This window comes from Ambystoma mexicanum, chromosome 6p (assembly GCF_040938575.1).
Source record: "Ambystoma mexicanum isolate Mex_15411 chromosome 6p, UKY_AmexF1_1, whole genome shotgun sequence".
NCBI classification, from domain to species: Eukaryota; Metazoa; Chordata; class Amphibia; order Caudata; family Ambystomatidae; genus Ambystoma; species Ambystoma mexicanum.
Window position 1 is genome coordinate 1,357,396,348 of NC_090935.1, and position 20,324 is coordinate 1,357,416,671.

General features: G+C 50.2%; 1 protein-coding gene across 1 annotated transcript in view; it reads left to right on the forward strand.

The window, feature by feature from the left end:
* ZDHHC21 (zinc finger DHHC-type palmitoyltransferase 21) overlaps positions 1-20,324 on the forward strand; it is a 325,920-nt gene that overhangs the window by 295,696 nt on the left and 9,900 nt on the right. Inside the window, exon 7 of the mRNA XM_069626058.1 lies at positions 20,189-20,232. Coding sequence (XP_069482159.1) covers positions 20,189-20,232 — 44 coding nt within the window. The remainder of the gene's footprint in view (positions 1-20,188; positions 20,233-20,324) is intronic.

The following is a 20,324-nucleotide window of genomic DNA, read 5'->3' on the forward strand; positions in this document are numbered from 1 at the left end:
GTTCATCTGGCCAGAGATGAAAACTGAGCAGGCAGAGCACGATCTCTCACGAGTGGGAGCTGGCTCAGGAGATTCTCCTTGAGATCTTCTCCCTTTGGGGGACCCCTCAAGTGGATCTCTTCGCCTCCAGTGTGAACCGGAAGTGCGAAAGGTTCAGCTTGTGGGAATTTCCTCCAAAAGGAGCCTTAGGAGACGTGTTCGTGGTGGAGTGGTCCTTCCCACTGCTGTACGCGTTTCCTCCAGTCCCCGTCATCCCGCAAGTGCTGCGGAGGCTACAGAGGTTCGGTTCCCGTATGATCCTCATTGCTCCGGCATGGGCCCGGAGGACGTGGTACCCGGACCTTCTCGACTTGTCCATCTGCCCTCCACGTCGTCTTCCCTACCAAGACGATCTGCTCTCACGGGAGGGGTTCAGATTCTCCATCCAGAGGTCAGGTCCCTCAACCTTCACACTTGGCTTCTGAAAGGTTGAGGTACAAGGATTGGGACCTCCCTGAAGACGTGATGGAGGTGTTGCTTTCGGCCAGATGGTAGGTGACTAAGTCCCTGTACTGTTGCCGTTGGAGAAAGTTCTGCGACTGGTGCAGGGTTCAGAATGTGGATCCTTTTTCATGTGACATTCCTGTGGTTCTGTCTTTTTTGCTTTCGTTGGCCCACAGGGGCCTGCAAGTGGGCACTGTTAAAGGTTACCTGGCGGCACTGTCTATATTTAAGCGCTCGTCTGAGGAGTGTTCCTATTTCAAAATTCCTTTAATTTCTCAGTTTCTCAAAGGACTCACTAATGTGTTTCCGCCGTCACCTTTGCAGGTGCCTGGTTGGGATTTGAACCTTGTACCGAAATTCCTTATGGGTGCTCCGTTTGAGCCTTTACATTCTTGTCCTTTGAGGCTGTTAACCCTAAAACTGTGTTTTTAGTTGCGGTCACTTCCGCTCGCAGAGTGAGTGAGTTGCAGGCACTTTCAGTTAAGCCACCCTTCACTGTGTTTTATAAGGACAAGGTTGTCCTTCGAGTTCGTCCTTCCTTTCTTCCGAAGGTGGTGTCGGAATTTCATTTAAGTCAGAACGTTGTTCTTCCGGCATTTTATCCTCCTCCACATCCTGGTAAGGAAGAGGAGAGGCTCCATAGGTTGGATCCTAGGAGAGCTTTAAGTTTCTACATTTCACGCATGTCCCAGGTCAGAGTGGACAATCAGCTCTTTATTGGTTACGCTGGAAGGCGTTTGGGACAAGCTGTGACTAAGCAGACTTTGTCTAGATGGATTATCTTGGAAATTTCTGAATGTTACCGCCTGGCAGTTAAGGACCCTCCGGTAGGCTTACGGGCCCATTCTACTAGGGGTATGGCTTCCTCTACTACCCTGCAGAGGGGTGTTCCTATTCGTAACATCTGTGAAACAGCCACATGGGCTTCCGTCCATACGTTTGTGCGACACTACACCCTAGATTCTATCCATGGGTAGGATCTGGCCTCTGACAAGCCGTTCCTTTACTCTGCAATTTGATTGGGCATTCTAAATTTCTATATTCTATGATGCAAAATCTACAAACTAAAAAATCAAGCGAATTCTGGAAGCTAATCAAGGAGACAAATGGTACCCAGCTGGCTTCTATGTCCAAAGCAGTAGCTGAAGAAACATGGGTTCAATATTTCACTGAAGAATTTCTGGGTCCCACCATCGATCCTCAATTGTTGAAGCAGAATCCGCTATCAGTGTGGGTGGATCTGTCCAATACTACGGACATCGAAGCAGCCATACGAAACTTGAAAAGATCAAGAGCACCAGGTCCCGATGGACTAACCAATACAGATTTAAAAATGTATCCCGAAAAGTGGGCAAAAACAACAAGTAAACTCTTCTTGGAATGTGGCAGAACGAATATGATCCCCGAATCATGGCAAAAAGCGGTGATTGTCCCAATTTATAAAAAGGGACCGAGACAAGAACCTATGAGCTACAGACCCATTGCTCTTCTGGACATTCTTGGCAAACTCTATTCAGCCAGTCTTCTGGTGCACTTTCGAACATGGTTAAAAGACAGCCCAGCGAATGACCTACTTCAAACAGGTTTTCAAAAAAACGGCTGTACTACCATCAATCTCATGATCCTAAACATCTTGAAGGCTAAAGTCAAAGAGGGGGGGCCAAAGGTCTATCTAGCCTTTGTCGATCTCTCAAAGGCGTTCGATAAAATCGATAGACAAAGGCTATGGAGAAAGTTGCAAGTTTGGAAATGCCCCATTAAAATACTGGAACCCATAAAAGCACTCCATGCAAACACAAAGATCAGAATTAAACTCAACCACCAAGGCGCGCTTTCCAAGGAGATCAATGTCAACCGAGGAGTAAAACAGGGTTGCCCCTTTGCCCCCGTGCTGTTCACAGCCTTCCTGGGAGACTACCAACACTCCGAAGAACAAATTCGCTCTTTTCCCCCCAAAATCGGGAAAATGGTGATTCCTCGATTACTGTATGCGGATGACATTATTGTGATCGACCAAACGAAGGTCGGCTTACAAAGAAAACTAGCCAACTTGGAGTCCTAAATATCTGAAAACAATCTCGAACTCAATAAATCGAAAACAAAGGTTATGGTTTTGGAGAAAGTCCCTACCAAAAACACGAAGAATCTAAAGATCTACCTGGAGAAAACTGAAATCGAAATTGTAACAAGCTTTAAATATCTAGGGCTACAAATTGATAGCTCTGGAGTCGAAACGAGTCTCGTCAATCAAATATGGGAAAAGGTGAAAAGGTTAACAACCCAAACAAGAGAAGTGGATCGCAAATACGGCAAATTTTCCCTCATTCCAGCAATAACTTTCTACAATACTAAAGTAATTCCAGTTTTGATCTATGGAACGGAATCTGCCTTATATCTCAAACGTAGTATCTGGAGCAAAATTGAAGGACAGCTCTGGAAATCAGTACTAGGTCTCCCCAAATCCACGGCCATGTCGGCGATAAGGAGGGAGCTGGGGCTCATATCTTTGGCATCAAAGGTCGATCAGAGTGCCTTACGTCTCTATAGACGAATTATCATGTCAGACACCCTTCCTATCTACAACATTGTACGGGAAGAAATTGATGCATGCAAATGTGAAGCCTTGAAGAAATAGGTCAAAGTCAGAAAAGATGACTTGAAAAACATCGAATGCACTGAGAAAGAGCTGAAAGAAAATCCAGAAAGAATCCAAAAAAAAATGGAACAATATGATTGGATCCTGACAATAGAACAAGCAACAGGGAACAAACTTTTGAAGCATCTCCCGCCTACCTTCAACAAAGGAAAAAAACCTTTGCAATACTGCGCTAAGTTCCCCAACAAGAATCTGAGAAATAGTATTATGAGAGCAAGACTCAATCTGCTCCCTACTAGAGAGATTACAACAATCAGAAGATCGGGTCCCGAGAAAAGCTGTCGCTTATGTAAGAATGAGCAGACGCTCGAGACTCTAAAGCACTTAGTGATAGACTGCCCAAACACGATTGAAAGCAGAAAGCTATACCTCCCCTCTTTGGCTGAAGACTTGTGGATCTTCAAAACGGATGATCTGTGGTACAGATTAATCTCCGGCGAAAATAGACGATGGTCCCAAGCTCTGACAAAACTGATAGAACTAGTGTTCGCACAGATTAACAGCACTCGGCGAGAGGGCGATAACATTATGAATTCAGAAGCACACTAGCTCTGACCACCCTTCCTTTGCCTTTTGGAACTAAGGTTCCCGCCCTTGACTGAGGCCTGGCCAGCCCCCACTGGGGAGGTATTTATGTATTTATTTGTTAGCTCGACGCCGGAGCCGCAAAGGTTTTGACAAGTAAAGTTAAAAAAAAAAATAATAATAATAAATATTCTAAATTCTTTTTACCTCCTCCATACGTTGGTGCTGCTTTGGGAGTCTGTCATAGATATGGAATACGTTGGAGGACCCAATCCCCTCGAAGAACAGGTTACTCTGTCACCTGGTAATGTTCTTTCGATGGGATGGTCCGACGACGTATTCCATATCGCTCCCTCCCTCCCTGCCCTGCTACAGAATTTCTTAGGCGATTGCAGCTTACATTTCCGCAAGGCTTTCTGTGATCATACTGGCAGTGGTTTGGTGCCACGCGTTCTGGGAAAAAAACAACTGAGGCTACGGGCGTTGTGCGTCCTACTTATAACATCTAGTGCGCCGGCTCAATGCAGGCCCTCGTGGACGGTGTATCGACTTCATCGACGCAGGACGCAGACGCCAAAAGATTTTCTGAAGCAGCACAGCTGTGGTGATTACTGTCATAGATATGGAATACGTCGTCGGACCATCCCATCGAAAGAACGTTACCAGGTAAGAGAGTAACTTGTTCATCTCATCATCCTCCTTTAGTCCCCTACTTCTGATCATCTCATCTTCCCTTCTTCTCATCTCTTTTTTCTTCTTCCCCCTTGCCTTTTTTTCAACCTGCGTGCTTGCATTCTCTATATGTCTATCTCCTCTCGCTTCTTCTCTTCTATTCTCTCCTTTTCTTTCCTTGCCTCGTATCTTCTTCGTTCTTCTTTTTGCTTCCTCTTTTTCCTTTTCTTCTTTGCATGATCTCTTGTTTTCTTTCTTTTCCTGCTCCTCTTTCTTCCCTTTCTCAAACCCCATCAATACCCTTATCTAGCTTGAGTAATATCTGTCCTCGCATCCATTCATTCTGTACTGTTGTTACTCCCTTAGCTTTATCTTTCACTTCCCTTTGTCTCCTTGCCTCTTCCTTGATCTCCAACTATCTGTCCTTTTGTCTTATCACGCTATTTACTTTAATCGCATGCTGGCCTATATTTGCATTCTCTATTTTTGCTCTCTTCAGCATTATCCTCACTGTTTTAAGTTGGGGGGGGGGCTAGATCCTTCCGGAGAAAGCGCTGAGGGACCGCAAGGTTCTTTTACCGGGTGTCCACCCGAGGGGCTATGCCCTAGTACCGTACAAATGTCTGAGGGGGTGCCTGTATGCAGCACTACTGGCGATTCAGCCGAGGGCTCCACGCCTGCCAGGTCTGGTCATGAGGTGCCGGCTAGACCTCAAGCTCCACCGCCAAGAGTGCAAGAGGAGGCCGGCCCCAGCGAGCCAGGCACCACGACACAGGCACGTGACATGCAGCTCGATGAGATGGCCGCCGTGCCAGACAAGATGGCCACTTGACAGACACCGACCCCTTTTGGGGAGCAGGTAGAAGGTAGTGTCCAGATGCGACTGGTGTCAACCAGGTACATGGCCAGCAGCTTATCCGTCTTCATTGCAGCGCAGATGCCACCTGCAACCAGCAAGGCAGAGTATGCACAGGCCCCAGCAGCCAGCCGCTACTTCGTGAATACCACCTGTCACTCCACCAGCCTGCGAGGACACATTTTTTTTTTTTAGAAGTTCCTCACGTTGATGAGCTGCATCCTTCAGGATGTTATCAGGGACATGTTACCTCCAGTGCCACCGCCAGCACCCATAGTCACTCCTCCTATGGCTCCGGTGCCTCAGGCCCCTGCGCAGCCCCAGCTGCCCACATCAGGTCCTTCGGTTCCGGCTCTCCTGCCTCCCACAGCTCAGCCTGTTCCACAACAGCCTCCGGCCCTGGTCCCCACACCTCAGTAAATGGCTCCCAGCACTCCTCGCCCGGCTCCAGACCAGTCGGACACCCTAGTGGACACTGATGAGGAGGAGGACTCAGACACACCATCATCCGCCAAGGCCTTGCATGATGAACTTGCAGGTTTGGCGAAATACCTGGGGCTTCCACAACCCGAGGATGTACAACCGGAGGTGGGGGTCCTGGCCGAAGCCCTCACTCTCTGCCCTGCGGCTAGAATTGGGATTCCGATGCAGAAGGTCATCGTCGACCTAGCCAAGAAGGGATGGCTGAAACCCCACTCAGCGCAGCCCACCAACAGGCGCCTTGACGCCAAGTACAGGCAGTTGGAGGGGGATACACTCTTGTTATCAGCACACCCTTTACCACACTCCTCCGTGATTGACTCGGCTTCCATATACTCGAAGCCTCAGTCGTCATCGGCCTCCTCGTCCTCGGCTCTGGTAGGCAAGGAGAGCATCTTGAAGGGGTATGGGGAGCAGGTCTACTCCAATGCCTCGCTGCACCTCCGTCACTCTAATGCGGATGCCATCCTCGCAGCCGTTAACCATAGGCTTTGGCTAGAAATAGCCGACTTCCTCCCAGAATTTCCGGTGCACAGTCAGGCATGTTTTAAGCCGGGGCTGGCAGAAGCTAAAATGGTGGCTCAAGACAGTGGCGCATAGTGCCAACCAGGCAGGGCCATCTGCATCACCACAGACATGAGAAGGACGGCCTGGCTCCGGGCAACAAAGTTCAGCCCGGATGTCCAGGAAAGCATATTGGACCTTCCAATCGAGGGTAGCAACCTCTTCCATTCCACCATCGATGAAGAATTGGATAAGAAGAACAGTTCCCTGACTGCAAAGTCTTTATTCATCCTCACAAAGTCCATGCCCATGACCTACAGTCAGACACACCAGCGTTCCTTCAAGGGTCGGTCCTTCAGCTGTTTCCAGGGCTTCCAAGAATGACAGTCATGGCAGCCTGACCGATCTCCGAGCCAACAATGCCGCAAACAGCACAAGGCAGGGAATATGGCTTCTTTCAGTCCCCCTTCTCGGCCTCGGAGGGAAAGCAGGCATGACACTCCCTTGTGGGTCCACGTGTCTCCAGTGGGGGGCAGGCTTGCCTTCCACGCACACAATTGGCACGTGAGGTTCACGGTCCCCTAGATCCTATCAGTAGTGCCCACGGGGTACTGCCTACTGGTATCTCCCCCTCCTCCCCTCCACTCCCACAGATTGGGACAGCAACTCTGTTGGTGGAAATTTGGCTGCTCGTAGAGAGCCAGGCAGTGGAAGAAGTCCCAGGCTCCCAGCGGGGCATGGGCTTCTAGGATTTTCACCATACACAAGAAGAACCAGGCGGGCCTGAGAGTTGTGTTGGACCTTTCCACCCTGAACCTTTCCCTTCCCACTTCAAAAGTACACAATGGTTACCCCAGCGCTTATTACAGCGACACTGTGCAGGGGAGACTGGATGTGTTTCCTGGATCTGAAGGACGCTTATTTACGCATCCCGATTTGGGACCTCCTCCGCCCTCATGAACTATTTACATGACTTGGGATTCTCAATCAGTCTCAAGAAGTGTCAACTGGAGCCGACGCTGAGTCTAACGTTCCTTGGCCTCCTCTGGGATATGAGATCCGAGAGAGTTTTGCCCTCGGAGGACAAGATCGCAGCCATCAAGAGCGCCACGGGTCACTTTCTCAGCAGAGAGGTGACTTCAACATGGTGGTACAAGCACCTCCTCAATATCATGGCGGCTTGTCTTGGCAGTACCTTACACAAGACTCAATATGATAAAATTACAGCTGCACTTCGCAGCCTCATGGAATTGGGAGCGGTGTTTACAAGCGGAACTCGTCAGCATTCCTCCCCTCCTACACTAGGACCTAGTCTGGTGGAGCACGGACTGCAATCTGAGGATAGGCATGCCCTTCCGTCAACCAGCAACGCAGGTTACCATCACCACTGATTCGTCACTGGAGGGTTGGGGAGCTACCCTGGACAACCACAGCATCCACAGAGTTTGGTCCCGCAGGAACAGGAAGCACATGTCAATTGGCTAGAGCTGAAGGCCATCTGTCTGGCTCTCAAGGCCTTCCTACCACTCATCAGCGGCAAGGTGATCCTCATTCAGACAGACAACTCCACCAGCATGTATTACCTCAGCAAGCAGGGTGGCACCAGGTCCCCTACCCTGTGCACCCTCGCGGTCAGCATCTTGGAATGGGCCCTGGTGAACGACATTCACCTGACAGCGATCCACCTCGAATGGCAGATGAACGACCAGGTCCTTCAGCAGATTTTCAACAGATGGACTAATTCTCAGGTGGACCTCTTTGCCACCTGGTTCAACAGGTAGTGCCCTCAGTTTGCATCCTGGCAGGGTCAGGGTCTAGGCTCACTGGGGGATGCACTACAGATTCAGTGGAACACCATGAACACTTATGCCTTCCCTCCCACTCCACTGATACACAGGGTGATCTGCAAGATAAGAGAGTCCCGGTCCCTCCGCATCATTCTGATAGTTCTGTGGTGGCCGGCGAGGCCATTTTTCTCGAAGCTACTCAGCCTGTCGGACCAACCTCTGATGCACCTTCCACTGGACCAGCTCATCTACTGTCACAGCAGGAGGGCATGGTCATACACCTCGCCCAACAGACGTTAGCCTTTGCAGCGTGGTTCCTGAACAGGTTTCACTGAAGCATCTGCACCTCTCGTAGGATAATCTAGACATCATTCATGGTGCTAGGAGCGATGCCATTAGGAGCCAGTGGTCTAGGTTTTGTCACTGGGCTGAGTCTAAGGAGGTAGATCCTCTCACTTGATCACTGGACGATATGCTATCCTTCTCTGCACACCTAGCACACTCGGGTGGGAGACCTATGCCACACCTATCTGGCGGCCATCGGAGCCTACCGCAATTCGGAAGAGGAGGTTTTCCCATCTGCCAATCCGTTGGTTAAAAGACATTTTTGACGGGACTCACTAGGCTCTACCCGCCCATCAAGAAGCCACACCCTGTGTGGGACCTCAATATAGTGTTGGGCCCCTTGGCGCATAAACCTTTTGAGCCTATGGCATCCTCGGACGTCAGGCTGGTCACCATGAAGACAGCCCTTTTGGTGGGTCTTACATCTGCACATCGTGTCAGCGGGATTCATGCTCTAGTGGCTTCTGAACCATACACTACCTTTCACAGGGACAAGGTGGTCCTCGGGACACATCCCGTGCTACTTCCTAAGGTAGTCTCGACGTTCCACCTAAATGAGGAGATAGTACTCCCGACTTTCTTTGTCGACCCCAAGGACAATGCTCAGAGGGTTCTGCACTGTTTAGATTTTAGAGCACTAACGTTCTATCTGGACAGGACCAAGAGCTTTCTGAGGCTCTCTCGCCTTCGACTGGTCATGGCCCGGATATCAAACTTCTAAGGCATCCATAGCAAGATGGATGGTGGCAGCCATTAAGGAGGCCTACGAGGGGCAGCACAAGCAGCTTCCGGCAAACATGCATGCCCACGCTATCAGAGCCAAGGCCACGGCCGTCGCATTCCAGAGACACGTCCCGTGGCAGGTTATCAGCAGGGCGCCACTTGGGCCACTTCCTTGGCTTTTTTAAAAAAGGACTATTGTTTGGATGCTGTCTCCAGGTCGGACGCGGCATTCGGGCAAGCAGTATTAAGGAACTTGTTTTCTTAAGGAGGGTCCCCTTTCCACCCTGGGGCTACATTCAGTTGTAATTTCCCATACAGTATGGAGGAAAGGGGACGGGACATAAGAGTAATTATAAGTTACTCATCGTAGTGACCAACGTACTCTTAGTCCATAGTCCCCTTTCCTCCATGCGTCCCACCATCCTACCATCCTCCCCCCCTAATTAAACTAGTGTCATTAGGCAATTTTAATATTGTCGACACGTCTATGGGGACTGAGCAAATAAAACGTGATGAATGAGTTTGGAGACCTCCTAAAATCTCACAATGGAAAGAAGACCTAAATTAGTGCATGTTGATGGAAGTGTTATAGAGATCATAGCTTGCCTCAAAAAGTCAAGACAAATTGATGCAAAAGAGAAACCACTGGACAATTCGTTCTTTATATACTTATCTCACATATGACATTGTTCTGAACCATACGAATGAACAAATGCATTAACAAATGTTAATGTTTTAACTCCATAGTGTATTGTTTTTTTTTTTCTCTTGTTTTCACATTTTGACTTATTCTGGCATTTGTATTCTTTAAAAACCTAATAAAAAGATGCTGGGATAATGGGCTGCCTCTCACCGGTAATTCTATTTTTCCACCCTAAAAACATATGTTCTTTTGATCTGTTGAAGTGATATTTCTGTTTGCCCCTTTTTTCTGTTCTATTTCCCCTTTACAATTATTTAATGAGTAACTGTTAGATGTTGTGTATTTATCCTTTTTACATCCTATTTAAATAATTCCAGTCATTTTTAGATATGTTTCAATGTCTTTACAAATTCAGTAAAATGCATTTGCAGTGGATTGCATTTCCGCATAAATGTAGTTTGTATTCAAATAAATGAGGTGAGATGGCAGGAGGCCATTCTAATAGTCTGTCATTTTTTTAACAGTGCTTGATTTTACCTCCTCGTATGACGTTAAACATCACTTGGAATCAAAATTGCTTTATAGTGTAAATGAAAACGAGCGAAGCTGCTGTTAAGTAATTATTACAAGCAAACATTGCCCAAGTAGGTGTTACAACCCTGCGGCGTTACAAGTTTTTTGTTGTTTGTGCCAGCTGGTGACTTCTGCACAGAAATGATGAAAGGCCGCTTTCATTTGGTTGAAGGGCTGTAAACAGAGGCTTATTTGCTTGATCTCTCCGATTTGTAGTCTGAACACATCCAGATCTGCAACATTTGACGTGTGCAGTTGGTGGTCCGATAGCACTTCACAGAGCATTTACGAAACAGGTGTAGCTAACAAAATTCACGCACATGTGACTTACTGCATTTTTGTTTAATGTGTTTATTTAAAACTCAACACAGAGGATATACATTCACAGTACTTATAGCAGCTCAAGACATATAAGGCACAAAACCCCCCTCCCCCTCACCTTTAAGTCCCTCATTATGAGCACTGTACCCGGGCCTAGTCGGCCTGGTCCAATAGTGGCGACGGATCGTCCATAGAATGAAGGGCTCTCGCAATCAGGCGTGGCTTAAATGTCAGGGCCGGAAAGTTCTGGTCATAGTCCAGCACCGGAGCCCAAATGTCCATGAATCGGTGGAGCAGTCCTGCTTTAGCTGCCGTGACCTTCTCGGTGATCAGGATGTCCCAGAGTTTGATCCAGCAGAGGGTCATTAGGGGACCATCCACGGATTTCCAAGTGCGGGCCACCGTGATTTTGGCTGCCAGCAAGAACTGGGATACCAGGGCCGCTCTCCTCCCCGATCTCGGGTACACGTCTGGTAGCAGGATCCCCAGGAGGACTTGCTCAGGCGCGAGTGGAATAGCCACCTGGGTGACGTCCTTTATAGTGGCTAGGCAATGAGTCCAGAAGTCCTTTACTCTGGGGCAGGTCCACCACATTTGAAAGTATGATCCTGGGAGGCCACAGAGATGCCAGCAGTGAGGGTCCAGGGCCCGTTGGAAGTGATGGAGGGGGGGTAATACCACCGCAGGAGCAGTTTATGGGCGCACTCTCGGTTGGTGATGCAGCAGGATGCTGTGCGTATTCTGGACCAAATGTCCACCCACGCATGGTCTTCTATGGCGTGCCCAAGGTCCGCCTCCCATTGAGACATATAGGAGGGCCTGGAACTAAAGGGGTCCTCTTGTAGCAGCTTATAGAGAGTTGAGATCTTTCCCCGTGCCGGCAGGTCGCTCACTGTTAACTCTAGCGAAGTAAGGAGTCTTGTGGCCGCTGCCCGGGTCTGGGGGTGGGAGCACCAGTGCCTGAGTTGGGCATAGGAGTATCTATCCGTCTCCGCTAGTTGGAATGCCACTTTACAGCGTTCAAAGGTTAGGGGGGAGTCCCCATCGAAGAGTTGCCCCAGGGTTTCAAGGCCTCCCGCGACCCAATTCTTAAAGTTCCTTGGACAGGCTCCAGGGGAGAAAGCTGGGTTGAGGAAGATTGGAGATGGTGCACTCAGGTCTCCAGGGACGCCGCGATGTCTGCGGGCCCACTCCCAAGCCTTTATTGACTGTTTCGTGGCCGTCGGGACTCCTGGCCAGCTCCGGCGTAGGGCGGTGGGGAGAAACGGGAGGAAGCAGAGGGGGAGAGGGAGGCAGGATTGCTCAATGCCCACCCATTTTGGCCGCCCTGTGGCAAGCCCCCATGCCTGAAGATGGGCCAGCTGCGCTGCAATTTTGTATTTTCGGAAGTCGGGCACCCCCAATCCACCCAGTCTCGTGCTGGCCATCATCGATCTTCGCGGGATGCGTGCTTTCTTCCCCTTCCAGATGAAGGCGACCATCTTTCTTTGAAGCCGCTGTAGGGGGGAAGCGGAATTAGGGCTGGGAGGGAGGCGCAGGCGTAGAGGAAGCGGGGAGAAGGTTCATTTTACATGTCGTGATGCAACCCAACAGGGAGATTTCTTGCGATTGCCAGCGGGCCAAGTCCTTCTCCAATTCCTCGAAGAGCGGCGGAAAGTTAGCCTGATAGACTTTCGTTGGGAGTGAGGGAATCTGGACCCCCAGGTATGGGATCGAGTGAGTGCTCCATTGGAACGGGCCTCGTTCCTCTAGGGTCTCTCGTTCAGCTGGGGTCAGGCCCACTCCAAGCGCCGCTGACTTTTGAAAATTAATGGCGAACCCCGATACCCTCCCGAAGTCGTGGATTTCAGTCAGGGCCGCCCTCATGGAGGTTTCAATGTTCGTGATGGTCAACAGGACGTCATCCGCATAGAGGGCCACTTTGTTGTTCAGAGCTGACCCTCTGGCCACTGATCCGGGGGCTTTTGCGAATCCGTAGGGCCAGCGGCTCCATGGCCAGAGCAAAGAGCAGCGGGGACAGAGGGCATCCCTGCCTCGTCCCGCATGTGAGGTGGATTGGATCCGATAGGCGGCCGTTGACCCTCAGCCTAGTCTTGGGGGCTTGGTAGTTCGCAAAGACCATTTTCCCAAAGGTCGGACCAAAGCTAAAGGCCTCCAGAGTGAGGCGTAGGTAAGACCAGTCCACCTTATCGAAGGCCTTGGTTGCGTCCAGCGCCAGTAGGGCCAATTGCTGAGAGTCCCGGTTGGCGATCTCTATCAGGTTCAGTGCTCTGCGAATGTTATCTTTCGTCGACCTGTGACTTATAAACCCAGTCTGGTCTGGGTCTATGATGTTCGGAAGGATAGGTGCAAGACGATTGTCCAGGATCTTTGAATATATATTTGCATCCAGATTCAGCAGTGAGATGGGTCTATACGAAATTATGTCTTGGGGGTCCTTTCAAGGCTTAAGGATGAGAACTGTGACAGATTCCTGCATCGTTGGAGTGACCGTTCCAGAGGCCGCAAATGAGTTGAAGAGTCGAGCCAGGGGCGCCACCAGTTGGGGCCGGAAGAGTTTGTAGAAGCGGGTGGAAAAACCATCCGGACCTGGGGCTCTAGATTTCAGGCTTTTGATGGCAGCCTCCACTTCCTCGGTTATAATGGGCGCTTCAAGCTCTTCCCTGGCCGCCGGGGTCAGGTGCGGGGGTGCCGCCTCATGGATGTACGCACGCTGCTCGGCCGGATCCCTCGCGGCTGCCGTTGTTACTTTCGAGTGGTGGGCGGCTGCCAGGTGTAATTTCTCGTGGTCTGCGTAGTGGATCGCCCCCCGCGGGTCGCGGAGGCTCAGGATGGAATTCCTGCTCTTCTCCCTGGCCAGTTTATTAACCAGCAATTTGTTGGCCTTATTGTTATGGACATAATACCATTGCCTGGTTCTAGTTAATAGGTTTGCAGTAGACTCAGCGTAATGCGCTTCGAGCTTCTTCCTTGCCATTTGCAGGACTCTATAAGATTTTGGGGCCCACCCCTTTCTTTTGTGAATAGCTTCAGCTTCACGTACCTCGGCTTCCAGGGCAGCCTGGGTCGCCTGCCTGCTTTTATGGAATGTGGCGCCTTGGGCGATCAGTTCCCCTCTGAGCACTGCCTTCATGGCATCCCAGTTGTTGGCCGGGGAAGTATCCTCATCCCGGTTTTCTGCAAAGAAGTTTTTTATTGCCCTGGCGATTGAGTCTCTCACTGCCATGTCTTCCAGAACAGGATCATATAGATTCCACTGGCGGCGAGGAGGGGGATCCGGGTCGTGAGACCGCAGGGTCAGGGTGACTGGAGCGTGGTCCGAGAGGATCCGGGGTCCAATCACCACATCGTCCGTGAAGGTCAGGATCTGGGGGGAGGTCAGGAGTAGATCGATCCTGGAGAAGGTGCGATGCACGTACGAGTAGAAAGTGAAATCTCTCTCGTCCGGGGACAATACCCTCCAGGAGTCCACAATGTTCAGCGTGCGGAACAGATGGAGCAGGCCAGTGGCCAACTTCAAATCCCTGGATGTCGGGGGGTGGGATCTGTCCTTGAGGGGGTCCGGGACCCCGTTGAAGTCCCCTCCCATAATGACTTGCCCCTCGATGAATGGGAGGAGGGAGTCTTCTAGGTCTTGGTAGAAGCCTTCCTGGTGTTCGTTCGGGGCAGAGGCCGAGATGAGGGTGTAGAGCTGCCCAGGACAATGCATTTTATTGCAATAAAGCAACCATCCTGACATTGTAGCAAGTCCAGGATATGGGGTTTCAGGTCTTTCGTGAAGAGAATAGCGGTGCCATTGGAAGCAAAGAATTGTAGCGGAAAGAGTCTTCTTCGCAAACGAGAGAAGTCCGATGGGATTAGATGTGTTTCTTGCAGGAAAGCGATTAAGGTCCCATCGTCCTGTAGCCTCTGCAGAATGGATTTCCTCTTCGGGGGGGCGGGGGGGAGTTCAAACCCCGAACGTTCAAGGTGGTAAACGAGTTTCAGATGTGGCGGCTTGTTCAAAGAGTTTGCTTGCTGGAGGGGGAGGACTGGGGGGGGGGGGTTAAATCAGCCATGGCTGTGAGAGCATAGATAATTCAGATTCTCCTGTGGTTGAGGGTTTTAGGACTGGTCTCCAACGGGAGATATGAGCGTTCAACAACTGCCTCCAACGGGAGGTCCAAACTGCAACCAAGGGGGCCCATTTTAAATTATCGGCATGGCCCCTGGCCACCCGGGCTGTCATCCGACAGAATCAACATGGTTGGTAAGTTCCCCAAGGGTAAAGAGGTGGCATCCACCTTGGAGGAGGGTATGGACCGCATGGGGTCCGCGGCGAGCTCGAGCGGCTCGAGTGGTTCCAGTGCTATGTGCCCTGTGCGGGCATCCACGCACGTCATTTGGGTTTGCGGTTTCTCTGCACCCTTGACCAAGGGGCCCGATTCGGCCTTGGGGAGCTGGAGTTCGGGGCCGGGCTGGTTCGGCCCGGGGGGGATGGATCTGAGGCCCCGGCGGAGTCCGGACGGAGAATAGATGCTGCATCATCGAGGTGGCTGATAGTGCGAGAAGTGCCTTTGTAGGAGAATTGTAGCGCCGTGGGGAAGAGCCACTGGTAGCGAATCTGCTGGACTTGGAGAAATAGTGAAAGCGGGCGAAGCATCCTGCGTTTCTGGAGAGTCAGAGGGGAGAGGTCCTGGAAGATCTGTCGTAGGACGCCCTGGAAGGAGAGCTCCTCCTTTGATCGGCCAATTGCTGCGATGGCCTCCTTGGAGGTGTAAAAATGGATCCTTGTAATTACGTCTGGAAGGGAGTCGGAATCCACTCCCCGGCGAGGGCGCAACCTATGCGTCTGTCAAGTAGGAGTTGGGCCTCGTCCAGATCTGGCAGGAGGGACTGGAAGAAAGTGCTTACATATCCGGGGAGCTCCTTATCAGATATCGAGGTAGGTACCCCTCGGATGCGCAGGTTGTTGCGGCGGGAGCGATTTTCCATCTCTTCCTGTTTGAACTCAAGAATTTCGGTCCTCTCCGTTGGCATCTGGACGGTGAGTTGTAGGACCGATAACGAGTTAGTGATCTGTGGCCAGGTCTTCAGCCTCCCCCATCCTCTGCTCTATGCTCCCGACCCTTTGGTCAGTTTGTTCCAGTTTAGCAGTGAGTTCCGTCATGCAGGTTCTGAATTCTGACTTGATGTCCGACATGAAGGCCTGGAGGTCTTCTTTTGTTGCGAGTGTCCCATTGTCGGTCGCTTTCTGGGGTGTAAGTTTGGAGGAATCTGCTTTCTTTCCTTTATCTGCGGCCTGTAGCATGGTGGAAATGTCCACCGATTTGGAGGACTTCAGCGCTTGGGACATGGCTCTGGTGTTAGGGGCACCCTCCGGGGGTCCGGCTCCCAAATCCACTTGGCGCAGGATCAAAAATGGCTGGAGGGATTGGGGGTGGAGGGGGCTGGAGCGCCCCAGGAGGTGGGAGGAATTCCAGGCCTTCAGGAAGCGGTCTGGGTCACCGTAAGGGCCCAGTGGCTCCAAGCGGCCCTCTGCAGCGGGGGTCAGGATGCGGCTGGCGGGAGCAGGTTCGCCCCGGCTGGCGAAGAGGGGAGGTGGGCCGGGGTGCCCCAGGAAAGCAGGGAAAGCGTCACAATCCAGGGAACAGTGTGGGCTTGTGTGGGTCGGCAGGTTGCCGGGGGGGCAGATGTTGCGAGCCTCCGGAGGCTAGGCCACCCCCAGCTCCTCAGCTCAGGCCTCCAGCCCACCGGGGGACCGGCACGCAGATCACGCTGATGGTGGGCTCACCAAGGCATCGGTCACGGTCCAATGGCGGGGCGCAGGTTAGGATCCTACGAGCTGCTCCAGAATGAAGTGTAACTGGCAGGCAGGCGGGGGCAGGGACCAACAGCGCCCCCCAAAAGGGTGCCAGGAAGGCTCCGGACCCCAGTGTCAGCCGCGCATTGGGGAGGAGGAGCTGGCGGGGTGCAGAGGCGCGGGTTCAGAGGAGCGGCTGCCATCTTGGATAGGGTGCCGGCCGCCGGAGGAACGTTTCTTTTGCCGTGTTTATAGCGAGCCCAGGGGCGTTAAGCTCCCAGATTGCAGGCGATGGTGCTGGGGATGTTCCGCTGCATCAATCTGGCTGCGTTCATGGCGGGCATAGCAGGAACCGGGAGAAATCAGCTTTTAGCCGCGCACACATGCAGAGGCCATCAATGGAGCTGCCTCATTGCTGGCACTCCAGGCCACGCCCCCTCCAGGCCACGCCCCCCGACTTACTGCATTTTAAAATTATTTTTATGATGGCATGACAGACGAAAACATCCATCTAATCCATTAACTTTCCTATCTATTGGAACACTCTGAGACTCTGCTTAGTCTGCTCTGCTCTCAAGCCAGGGCTAATACATAATGAGACATTTCTAGGAAAATTTAAAATAAATATTGACAAAGGCACTTTCTAAGAGAAAGCTCTTGGTAGAATTGGCATAAATTGTCTGCATCACAGATATTGGTCTCCTCCCACGCACCATTCTGTCTTCTGGTGCTTAATTTTATTCATTTCCGTCATCCTTCTTTGTCTTAATCTGCTTTCATCATAGTCCTACTTCTTCGTCATAGACGTCTCCTTTGTAGTGTGTTGTATTGTCCTTCTTGTGCGTCATAGTCCTTCATCCTTCGTCATAATCCTCCTTCAGTATAGTTATTCTCCTTCATTATAGTTTTTCTTCATAGTCCATCTCCTTTATTCTGTCCCTTCTCCTTCATCATAGTCTTTTTTTTATTATGGAGCTTCTCCTTCATCACCGTCCTACTCCTTTGTCCTGGTCTTTCTTCCTCATGGTAGTCCTTTGCTATAGTTCTTGTCCTTTGTCATAGTCTAGTCTTTCTCCTTTCTCACAGTCCTCCTTTGTTTTTGTCCTTCCGTCCTTCTCCATAATAATGCTTTTCCTTCCTCAGATTCCCTCTCCTTTGTCCTTGTCCTCTTCCTTCATCATAGATCTTCTGTTTTCTCCTGGATTTTTATCTTCATCATAGTACTTTCGCTTCATCATAGTTCTTCTCCTTTGACCTAATCCTCCTACTTTGCCCTAATCCTGACCTTCTCCTTGATCATAGTCATTCTCCTTCTTAATAGTCCTTTATCATAGTCCATTTTAGTATTTCTCCTTTGTCATGAGCCTTCTTCTGCAGTGCATTTCCTTCATCCTAATTGTTTTCCTGCCTCATAGTTATTTGCCTTCAATATAATCGTTCATCCTAATTCCTCTCCGTAGTCATAGATCTATGTCCCAGAGCACCTCCCTGTCTATAGTTCTTTATCCTAGTCCTTCATCATAGTCGGTCTTCTTTTTCATAGACCTTCATATTAGTCCTTCTACTTCCCTCATAGTGCATTGTCCTGGTCATTTTGATTAACCCTTCTTCATAATAATCCTTCTCTTGTTGTTAGTCCTTCACCTTGATCCTCTCCTACACAACAATCCTTTGTGTCATAGTCCTCCTTCATCATAGTCCTTTACCCTGGCCTGTATCCATCTTCATATTTATTCATCTTAGTCCTTCTAAATTGGCATAGCCATTCAACCTCATCCTTCTCTATCCTAGCCCCTTCTTTATCCTAGTCATTTCCCTTTATCCTAGTCCTTCTCTTTCAGCATAGTCCTTTGCCCAATCTTTCATCTTAGTCATAGACCTCCTTTATCATCATCCATCCGAGTCCTTCTCCTTCATCATAGTTTTTCTCCTTTGTCCTTCTGCTTCCTCATAGACCTTTTCCTAAATCAGTTCTTCTTTGTCCTGGCCATTGCATTTCCTCATAGTCCCTTTTCCTGTGTCCTAGTCCTTCTTTTTCATCATAGTCCTTAGTCCTAGTACTTTTCCTTTGTGTATTCCTTCATCAAAGTCCTACTCATCATAGTCCTTAGTCTTAGTCCTTTTCCTGCGTGTATTCCTTCATCGTAGTCCTACTTATTTGTAGTCCTCTATGGTGAAGACCAAGGACTATGGCATAAGAGAAGGACTAAGATAAAGAGCAACGAAAAGGAGAAGGATTAGGATGAAGCACTACGATGCACAAGAAGGAATATGATGAAAGGATGACTAACAAAAAACGGAGGACTGTGATGAAGGTGGAAAGGGCAGAAGAGCTGTGGGCGGAGTGAGGTGGAGTGGACAAGAGGAAAGAGTAGTACGGAGGGAGAGGTGAGAGTGAGCGTGTTAAGTGAAGCCTGAATCAACCAGAATATAGTGTCCCAAATCCTGTAGTATGGTGCAGGGAGTAGTAGTGGTGTGGAGGAGGAAGTAGTGGTAGTGTGGAGGAGGGGGAGTAACATCAAAGCATGGAGGTGAAACCTAGACTGTGTGAGAAACATAGAAGTGACAAGAGAGAGGGGAGAAAGTAGAAACAAGAGGGGAGCCGTAGTGTGGGGAGAGAAAGAAGGGATAGGAGGGAGTAGGTGTGGAAGATGACCTCGAATCTTACAGGGTGACTGCAACTGCAGGGCCCTTAACCACACCCATTAGATCTCTAACAACTGGAGAGAATAAGGACAGGAAGTCCCTAGGTGAGTTTAGCTAGCTGGCATTTAGCTACCCGCCCACCCCCCTTTTAATGAGAGCCAGCTTCTAGAAAGTGGTAAGGTCCCCGCACTAGCTGGGGGGGGGGGGTGGATGCCCGGGTTAGGGAGGAGGCTCTAGTGCCCACAACAGCTTGAATAAAATCCCTTGAGCCGTCTCCACACCTCTGAGTGATTCTTGTGCAGTCTTTGACATGACATGTGCTTTGCTCCTTATTTGGTTGGAGTGCATTAGTACATAGTCTGATATGGAAGTAACATGTTTTGGGTAGCATGGCATCCCAAGTCCTAACCAGTCACTCACCTCTTCATGCATGGGCGCTATGATCTTTTATTAATGGAGAAACCTGAAGGCCAAGACGGGGTGGGCCCGCCGCTTCACTCGACCCAGAGGTGAATGCTAAGGCCTGAATGCTGCTCAAACGTTCCTTAGACGGGGGCGGGCATGTGTGATCTTCCACACATCAGTTATAACTAGCATGATTACATGAGTGTCGATGCCCTGTTTTCATGGATGTGGCTGGTAAACAGCTGCTTGGTCTTGGTACAGCACCATATTCTCAACATGCTGCAAAGGGTAGTTATCGAGTACTAAATGCCCTCCTACACATGGAGCCGTTTATCGTGGATTTCATGATCTACACTTTCTGTGAAACATCATTTGATGCTTTGGCAGGGCCATAAACAATGTTCACCCAAACGGCGTAGATAAGTTAACGGGGGCTTGAGTTCTAAAGTGCAGGCTGCCATGATGCACGGTACAGATCAAAACCATGTTATGACCCTCGGTTGTGTACGGTGCCAAGTTCGTGCCAGAACGATCGACTGTGTAGCTTGTTGTAAGTATTTAATAATCCCAACAGGGTCTAACAGCTCACGTTATAATAGTCACCTGCTGGCCGACCCTGCAACATACATGTTTGTACAGCTGTGCCCGTTCTATATGGCTCCGACAATTCATGCCTGTAAATGTAAAAGTCGCTGAACAATTACAAAAGCCAACGCTATTGGATTTGCCAATGCTTGTTCTTGCCATATGTCCGCATTTCTGACGATGCCCTTTCTTTCCACTACAGGATACTACAACAATAGAAAAAATGGCCAACTGCTGTGAAGGCATGTGAGTATCCGCATCGTCCTGCCGCTGCACTGTATGCGCGCATGAGGACATGTTTTTCTGGTAATGGTGGGTGGGGCAGGTTGATGCGAGGA